Here is an 8658-nt window from a genome sequence, read left to right on the forward strand (position 1 = left end):
TCCAACCATACTCTCTAATTTGGAGAGTCATAAATGCTATAACTCTTTTTTAATTGGTTCATCTCTATTAAAAAAATAAAATAAAAAATATTTAGCATTAAATAAAGGTTTGAAATACTCATTAAATAAAGCAGTATTAAATGATAGGGAGCCACTAGGAGTCATTTCTCTCTCCTCAAATTTAGGAGCTCCTAGAGGACTCCTTATTTTAGGAGCTCCTAGAGGACTCCTTATTTTAGGAGGTGGATAGGGAGCATGGTTGGAGTTGCATTTTTACAATTCCTCCCTAAAATTTGTCTAAGGAGGTGGTTTAGGGAGTCCATTGTAGATGCTCTTACTAATTCAATTTTTAGTGTAGCCTTCTAATTAATAAGCAACTAAGTTTTTTTTTTTTTTTTCCAACTAGCATACACGTGTTAAAATATAAATCATTGAATCTTATTTTAATGAGGTGACAGTCTTATATTAAAAATTAAGCAGATTCTAACAGTGAAAATTCAAACATAAGATCCGAAAGCCAATTACTAATTCAATTAGTGTAGCCTTCTAATTAATAACCAACAAAAAAGTTTTAATTTTAAACATCATATTGAGTTTCCACAATTTTCTGATTAAAAAAAAAGTTTCCACAATTTGAGAAGATGAGCATTGGAATTTATTTTTGTCTTATTCTATTTCTAAATTTAGCCATTTAAAATTATGAATTACCCAACTTTCGATTATTTTTTCCCTCAGAATTTTTATTTTTATTTTAGAAAAAACCTTTCTATTTAGGTTTTTTAGCACAAATGCCAAAGGCCCAAAATCTTTGGATCCTCACTCTCTCATACTCGGACCTCCGGTTCCTATACCCACAGAGACAGAGCCAAGCCGAAACCTTTGCCTTACTTCCCACCTTCTCGCCCGATCTCCCTTATTTTTTCTACTCTGTTTCTCATTGCTTGCTCGGATTCATAGTCTTTGCATCCAGGTACTTGTTCGTTTCTTCCTTGTTGCTGTTTGTTGGGATATGGTTTTTATTTTTTTGGTTATGTTGATTGATTGCAAACTTAAATCTAATTTCTTTCTTATTTTCTTTGATTTATATGAGTTATGAACCTGTAAAGTTTGTTATTTGACAAACTTGAGAAAAATGGTTTCCCTTTTTCTCCCTTGGAATTTAAAGTTTATGGGGATTTTGTATAAGCTGGGTTCTATATGGAATTGGGTCATGGTGGTTTTATGGAAGCTGTGGTTTTGAATCGATTAAAGAGTTCTACTTTGGTAATTAATGTGTTTGCTTTCTGTACTGCTGTGCTAAGCTAGTAACTTGTTGCACGTTATACCATCCAAATATGACGTGGGTGACTTGTTGTTATGTTTTCTGCATTTGGCTCATTGGCTTTTCGTCTACCCTTTGCGGAGCAGATGTGATTTTATATGGTTTTAGCACAAAAGGAAATTATGGCACTGAGGAAGAAATTGTTTGAGAGTTCCAATTTCAATGGCAAGATTATGTACACCTTTTCAAGGTATTTTAGCTCAAACAAGATGGACTTAAGGAAGCTAAAGCCTATGATTCAGAAGAGAATCCAAGAACGGGCTAAGGATTATCCAGTACCGGGCATGATTCCAGTGGCCCAGGAGGTCCTTAATTCCCGGAGGCTCCTTATGCAAGGTGTCTCTACCCTCCTCAAAGTGTTACCAGTTATGGCCTGCAAGTAAATCCCTCATCTGCCAAGTTTTACTTTTTATTTGTTCTTTTTTGGTTTGGGGGAGGGGGGTGCGGTGGGTGGATCCATATGAACTTCTAAGCTTTGAATTATTTACCATTGAAATCCTTACTTTTCTATTACATAGGTTAAAGATGTTTCGTGAAACAATGTCGACTTTGATCTGCATGTTTTTTTAAAATTATAGGCTTGTGTTATGAGGAAACTTCCATGAAGTCTAGGATGATTGAGTTTCTTTATAGCTGTCAATAGTGGAATACATACTCAAGCCCTTTTTAAATGCAAATTTTCTTGGATCTGTCCTCTGCAAATTTCTTCATGGAAGCTTCGTAGTTTATGTTCTGTATTTCTTGTCTCAGAAAAATTAGACCACCATATTTACATGTTCCTGAGCTCCCTAAGTACTATTTTTGAGAGCTGCACTAGCTATGTTTTCCAAATTAGAGTTAATCTAATTGATCTCCATTCTCCCTCCTGCTCTGATGGACAGTTTTTGTGACTCAAAAGAAAAGCCAGAGTTTTTCATCCATATCCTACTTTTGCAGGTTCTGCCCGGAAGTATATATAGGCGAGAAAGGCCACGTAATTCAGACTTGTTGTGGTTTCAAACGTCGTGGCAAGAATCGGGTTCATGAATGGATAACTGGTGGTCTAAATGATGTGCTTGCTCCAGTAGAGGCATTTCACCTGAAGCACATGTTCCAGGATGTTATTAAGCACCATCAAAGGTTTGACTTTGAGCGTGTTCCTGCAGTTGTTGAGCTCTGCTGGCAAGCAGGGGCAAATGATGGAAATCAGTATTCAAATTGGAGCCCGGAAAGTGATTGTTGTAGTGTTGATGGAGCTGAGTCTTTGTCACCTGATGAACTGGTTATGATTGCCAGTGGAACTTTGAAGGCATGGGAAGTTCTCAGAAATGGCGTGGAGAAGTTATTGATGGTTTATCCAGCAAAAGTGTGTAAACATTGTTCAGAAGTTCATGTAGGGCCTTCTGGGCATAAGGCTAGGCTTTGTGGAATTTTTAAGTATGAGAGTTGGCAGGGAACGCACTTTTGGAGAAAGGCAAATGTAGATGATCTTGTGCCTCCAAAGATTGTATGGCGGCGCCGGCCTCAGGATCCTCAAGTGCTTTTGAATGAAGGGAGGGGCTTTTATGGGCATGCTCCAGCAGTAGTAGAACTGTGCACACAGGCAGGTGCCATTGCACCCAAGAAGTATCACTGTTTGATGAAACTACAAGGTGTAGCTACACTTTGAAATTGAAGTTTGTACCATCCGAAAGATCAAATGTAAATGCAGTTGATTCCAAGGTGGGAAAATTGAAGCCCAGCAGGAGCTCCCTGGGATCGCAGACGTGTGTAAAATTGTTTAACTATGACGTTTGATGATATGAAGCGGGAAATTGGAGCCCCACGGAAGCTCCCTTGTCATCTGATCTTAACCATCAGATGAATGACGACGGGTCGAAGATGGAACCTTCAATGAAATGGCGTGTATTGCCCCCTTGACATGGATCATGAAAGAGCCGAGGAAATGTGTAGCTCTGCTTTTGCTATGGACACAGAAACAAGATATAGTGGAAAGAGTAAGAAAGGGGTTAAACTCATAGGAAATTAAGTTGATATTTTCTTGTTCGTAATGATCTTATAGATGGTTAATACAACATGATGAATAATTAAAATCCCTAACGGAATCGAATGCTTGGTTGTGCTTCTCGAATAGATTTTAAATATAATTAGATTAGTTTAAATTTCATTTTCAGCTATAGCACCACTCTTCTTGCATGTCAATATCCGCTGCGATGGACGGTCCCTTTAAACACATATATGGGATCTCCATCTTCAACACCATGCCACCTGAGGCTACAATTGTCACGCATGGTCCTCTGCTTGTGTATGAACAAATAATCATCAATTGGAAGAAGTTTCCTGCTTAAAAGCAGTTGCCTCATCTCATTAACTGTGCTTGAGTCCTTCATTTTCAAAGGAATTCTGGATGCATTAAGCAAGCTTGAGGAAGTTTGTACCACAAGACTCAATCTCCTTGAGGGAGGATTATCCGTCAGACGATTCACGGTCTTGAGGAACACAAGGATTTCAGAAAATTCACGTATGCCGTACTCGCTTAAGTTACGAATATCTTCTTCTAACTCAATTCCACAAAAGAAGAGTGACATTCTTTTGATGGGTGTACCATAAAGAATGTGGATTGTATCTTTAAGGCTACTCACTGTTTCTGTTCTGTTCACCTCTATGTGATGCTGTATTGCTGAAAATTTTATGATAATCGGAATCGTACTAGAACGGTGAAAAGGAGGTTCCATGCATTTGATTGTGAGGTTAATTTTTGTACCTTCAGTGACAATTGGATAGTCGTTCATGTCTAGTCCATCTTCTAATTCCCATCCCCACACTGCAAGGGTTTGTGAAGCCATTGGGATGCCCAAGAGTTGTGCAATCTTCCCTTTGATTTCAAGGACAGGTTCTTTGAGACCCACTTCTATGGTGAATTCATGTCCCCATGTATCAATAATGACCCTCATCTTGTCACTCATAACTGGCCTATAGTTTCTCTTGCTCTGTGAGACAGAAAAAAACCAAATACAAATAAGAACACTGAATGGCAGATGGGTTTTTAATTTTATGCTGGTGAAGAACGGTTTTTAAGTTGAAAATGACTTTGATCTTAGAGTCATGTCAAAAACATGAGTTTTCTATCATTCTATTTGTATTTGTATCTGAATTCATGCAAAAAGCGTTCTCAACTTTGATCATGAGCATAATTGATGAAGGACACACACACCCCTTATTTAATTAGTGGTAGAGCTAATTAAGCAAGATTATTGCACAGTTTTTAATTAAGTCCCCTCTCCAAATTATTTCAAAAATTAGCGACCACTTGATTTGGGAGTAGTTGAAGCAGAACGTGGACATGCATAATATGTTATCATAGGAGATTAATTAGAATCTCTAGGAGTTGTGCGAGTGAGTGGCATTTTGTTATTTTGTTGGAATTATGTTTCACTATCATGGCCGGCCTTGAGATTTTGAAGGTCCTGTACAAACTTTAAATTGGAGCCTCACATAAGCTAACACAAACTTACACAATTACCTAATGCCATACACTACTACATTTTACTCTTTGCGCGACGAATAACAAAACGTGGCGCAAAGTTTCATTTAGTCGCACTAATTTCAGCGCGACAAAAAATTCGTCGCACATATTCCGTCGCGCGAAGATCGTGAAGAAAGCCTTTGCGCGACGAGGTACAACCCTTCGTCGCGCAAAACTGTGCGACGGGTAAACCATCGTTGCACCAACGGTGTGGAGACGAAACAACTGTTCGTCGCATAAATATTTGCGCGACGATCAAGTATTCGGCGCACGTATATTTGCGCGATGACATGAATAGCACGACGAAACATAATTCGTCGCGCAAAACTTGTTCGGGAGACGTATATGTTCGTCGCAGAACCATTCGCGCGATGAGAAAGTTTTCGTCACTCATATATTTGCGCGACGAAAATCTCTGTCGTCGCGCAGAAGAAGTTGCGCGACGAAACATTTCGTCGTGCAAAACGTGTTTGCGAGACGTATGTTTTCGTCGCGCAAGAATTAAAAGTAATAAAAAAGTTGATTTTTTTTATTTTTTTTGGTTACATGTGGGTTTGCGCGACGAAATGTTTTCCGTCGCGCAAAAATAATAATACAATTTTTTTTATTTTTTTTATTTTTTATTTTAAATAAAATTGATTTTTTTTTATTGATTAAACAATGAAATTGCAATAAAAATAAATTAGAATAAAATTTTGATATAAAATAAAATAAATGTATTACAAATAAAATAAATGTTTATGATGAAAATAAATACACTAATCAAATAATGAAGCAAAATCAACCGAGTCGTCGCCAGTATGCGGCTCGGAGGTCTGGGCGTCCACCGGGGCAGTGGTCTGGTGGGCATGCTCGAGGTGGACGGGCTGGGAGGTCGACGCACGAAACTGCGGGATCGAAAAGCCGCCCTGTGCGAGGGACTGTAGAATCACCGACATCTGACCCTGAAGCTCGGCCACCTGTGCTGTCAAAGCAGTCGCCTGACTGTTTGACTGCGCCGATGAACGAGGTCTAGGTTCCCTCCGCCGGGCATTCCCCATCTCTCGACAATATGTCCCCGGCCTCCTCCCGAGAGTCTGATCCAACGTCTCCGTCAAGATCTGAAGTCCAGCATCCTGTGGAGGAGCCACAGACTCGATCGGAGTCTCGGGAGGAAGCTGGGAGGTGGACTCCTGAAGAACCAACTGGCTCCTCTCCACCATCGTCGTCTGTTGAACATAACATAAAATATAAATTAAAACATGCATATAAATTGAATGCGTAACATAAGAATTAAAATTAAATAATACTTACATGAAGGGACTCGGCCAACTCATTCCCGGGTCGAACATAAACGTCACCAAAGACGTCGATCTCTGGGAACTTGGACCCCTCCTAAATTGAACAAGAGAAGAAAAATATTAGTATGAAAAAAATAAATTAATAAAAATGACATTAAAAATGAAATATAAATTATGGGATTATTACCCGTCGCCGTGCATCCATCCTATACGAAAAGGGCCTGGAGCCGGAATGGTGGAGAAGGGTCTTCTTCTTCCTATTACCCTTATTCACTTGGGCTTTATTCTGTTATACAAAAAATGAAACGTATTAGTTAAAATATAACAAATTAAATAATAATGAAATAAAAAAAATGAAATAAACATTAATAAGAAATAAGTAATAATTAAACAAATATTATTAAAAAAATACCATATATTCGGGCGCTTGAAAATGAGCGCAGAGCCACTCCCAACTATCCTCTCGCCCCTCAAGCTCCTTCGGGCAACCCTCCTGAAGAGCGACTTGCGGATCATCAAAGGCCTGAAAATGATGGTGCAAGTCGCTCTTCCACTGCTTGTACCTCTCAGCGAAGAGTCTGTTGACGTACGCCAACGACTCTTCGTCGAGATCCTCCAAGTTATAGTTCGTCTACAATCAATTAATTAGATACGTTAAGTAATAGAAATATACACAATTTTAAAGAAAAATAATGAAAATGTAAGGTACATACCGACAACTGGCCGCGAACCTCCACCTTTATCTCGTCAGGAATGACCCTCCAAGACTTCCATTGCATCGGGCAATGGGTCCGCACGACGTGGCCAATGTCGTGGGCCAAGGAGCTATGCAACTTCGCCGTGGGTGCAGCCCGATGGCGCTCGTCGTATCCGATGCTGATACGACTGTTGGTCACCCGGGTGACCTTCGCCGTCTTCAGCTGACGACACGGCCCTCGTGTGTTCTTCTTCACTGCAAAGAAATAAGATATTAATGTTAAATAAACAACATTGTCAAATTTCAATATAAAATTAACAATACAAAATGGTAGTTATACCTGGCTGTGATCCCGAGGCACCAGTACCGTCGGTCGATGTCGTCTCGGTGGTGTCGGCGGGCCGGTGCCGCCGCCTAGCACTAGCTGGCTGCGCGACGGATGACGCAGATGACGCTGGCGCCTGGGACGCCTCAGGACCAATCAGCACGTGCTCCATCAAAGCTGGAGCAGTGGCAGCAGATGCCAACTGAGCCGGGGGATCCGAACTCGGTGCAGTCGTCATTGACCTACCACGTCTAATCAAGTCTGACATCTGCACATATAATTTCATTAAGAATTTAAACTAATTAATTAAAAGCATAGCATGACCTAGGGTTTGGAATTTCGGAGTATCCGGGACTCCGATCAACAATCGGTCGAATCCTAAACGATCCTAGAAACACAAAGGTACAACTACGTGAGTTTGAGTTCGATCCAACGGTCTGAACATATCAAATCTGGAAATCGCACAATAGGCGAAATTCGATCAAGACTCAAACGGTAACCAAATTCAAATCCGAGCAAACCAACGCGCTCGTGACAAACAGGGGATTGCTCTGGGACACAATGCCCCACTGCCACAGCATCCCACGGGCCACCACACACGCCGGCAGCGCGTGGGTGTCCAAAGCGATAACATTTGCCGGAAAATTCTAAAAACTAAGGGCCAAGGTTCCTACCCTAGGTTGAAAACATTAATTGGAGCCACTTTTGTTCTCGGACCTACCCCGAAAAATGGCCGGAAGTGGCCGGATTTGAAATTCCCAAACCGGCCAAAACTTAGGGTTTTAATTCCTATTTCCTATAGCGAAAATTCAAGAAATCCTAACCAACCATCAGCTAGAGCACAAAAAATAGTTGAGAAATCATACCTCAGGCGTCGGAAATGGTGGCCGGAGGAGAGAGAAATCGGCCGGCGAAGAATCGGAAAAAACCGACTATGTGTGACGGCAGGCTCGACGGCGACGGCAGGGGAGGCTACGGAACGAGCGGAGGTGGCTGAGGTGACGGCGGAGAGAGAGGGCTGAGGTGACGGCGGAGAGAGAGGGAGAACGGAGGAAAAACCAGAATCTGGGGAAGAAGGAGGCATCGGGTCGTTTCTGCAAATTTATTCAACTTTGCGCGACGAAGAACAGACTGCGTCGCGCAAAATGGTATTAATGAATTTTGCGCGACGAAAATTCCGTCGCGCAAGGTCTCCCACAACGCCAAATTTTGAATGGGAATTAGGGTCTGTGCCTTTTGCGCGACGAATTATCATCGTTCGTCGCGCAAAACGCTGTCGTTCCGCCAAAATTTTGGGATTTAGGGTTTAGCGGGAGGCTGAAACTGAAGGTTTTGTGATTTTGCGTGACGAAGATAGTAAACGTCGCGCAAGGAGAACCTTGCGCGACGGAAAATCATATATTCGTCGTGCAAAACGATGTCGTTCCGCCCAAATTTTGGGACTTAGGGTTTAGCGGGAGGCTGAAACTGAAGGGTTTGTGCTTTTGCGCGACGAAGAGAGTAAACGTCGCGCAAGGATAACCTTGCGCG

General features: G+C 41.3%; 2 protein-coding genes across 3 annotated transcripts; one reads left to right on the plus strand and one right to left on the minus strand.

The window, feature by feature from the left end:
• Window positions 774–3427, plus strand: LOC18783072 (APO protein 4, mitochondrial). 2 transcript variants are annotated; one of them, XM_007215626.2, is made up of 3 exons: window positions 782–970; window positions 1408–1700; window positions 2258–3427. In XM_007215626.2, the coding sequence occupies exons 2-3, from the start codon at window positions 1420–1422 to the stop codon at window positions 2967–2969; spliced, it is 993 nt and encodes a 330-aa protein (XP_007215688.2). In that variant the 5' UTR covers window positions 782–970; window positions 1408–1419; the 3' UTR covers window positions 2970–3427. The 2 variants fall into 2 exon arrangements, with proteins under 2 accessions (XP_020416498.1, XP_007215688.2); XM_020560909.1 differs by lacking the exon at window positions 1408–1700 and having other exon boundaries at window positions 774–970.
• LOC18782362 lies at window positions 3485–4254 on the minus strand. The gene has a single exon (XM_007216227.2). It carries the CDS (start codon window positions 4252–4254, stop codon window positions 3499–3501), a length of 756 nt encoding a protein of 251 aa, XP_007216289.1. The 3' UTR covers window positions 3485–3498.

Source organism: Prunus persica, chromosome G3, assembly GCF_000346465.2.
Source record: "Prunus persica cultivar Lovell chromosome G3, Prunus_persica_NCBIv2, whole genome shotgun sequence".
Taxonomy (NCBI): Eukaryota; Viridiplantae; Streptophyta; class Magnoliopsida; order Rosales; family Rosaceae; genus Prunus; species Prunus persica.

Coding starts and splice junctions, on each gene's coding strand:
- LOC18783072 (XM_007215626.2), top strand. CDS start 1,420: ATGGTTTTAGCACAAAAGGAAATTATGGCACTGAGGAAGAAATTGTTT. Junction 1,701..2,257: donor TTACCAGTTATGGCCTGCAA/GTAAATCCCTCA, acceptor CTACTTTTGCAG/GTTCTGCCCGGAAGTATATA.
- LOC18782362 (XM_007216227.2), bottom strand. CDS start 4,254: ATGAGGGTCATTATTGATACATGGGGACATGAATTCACCATAGAAGTG.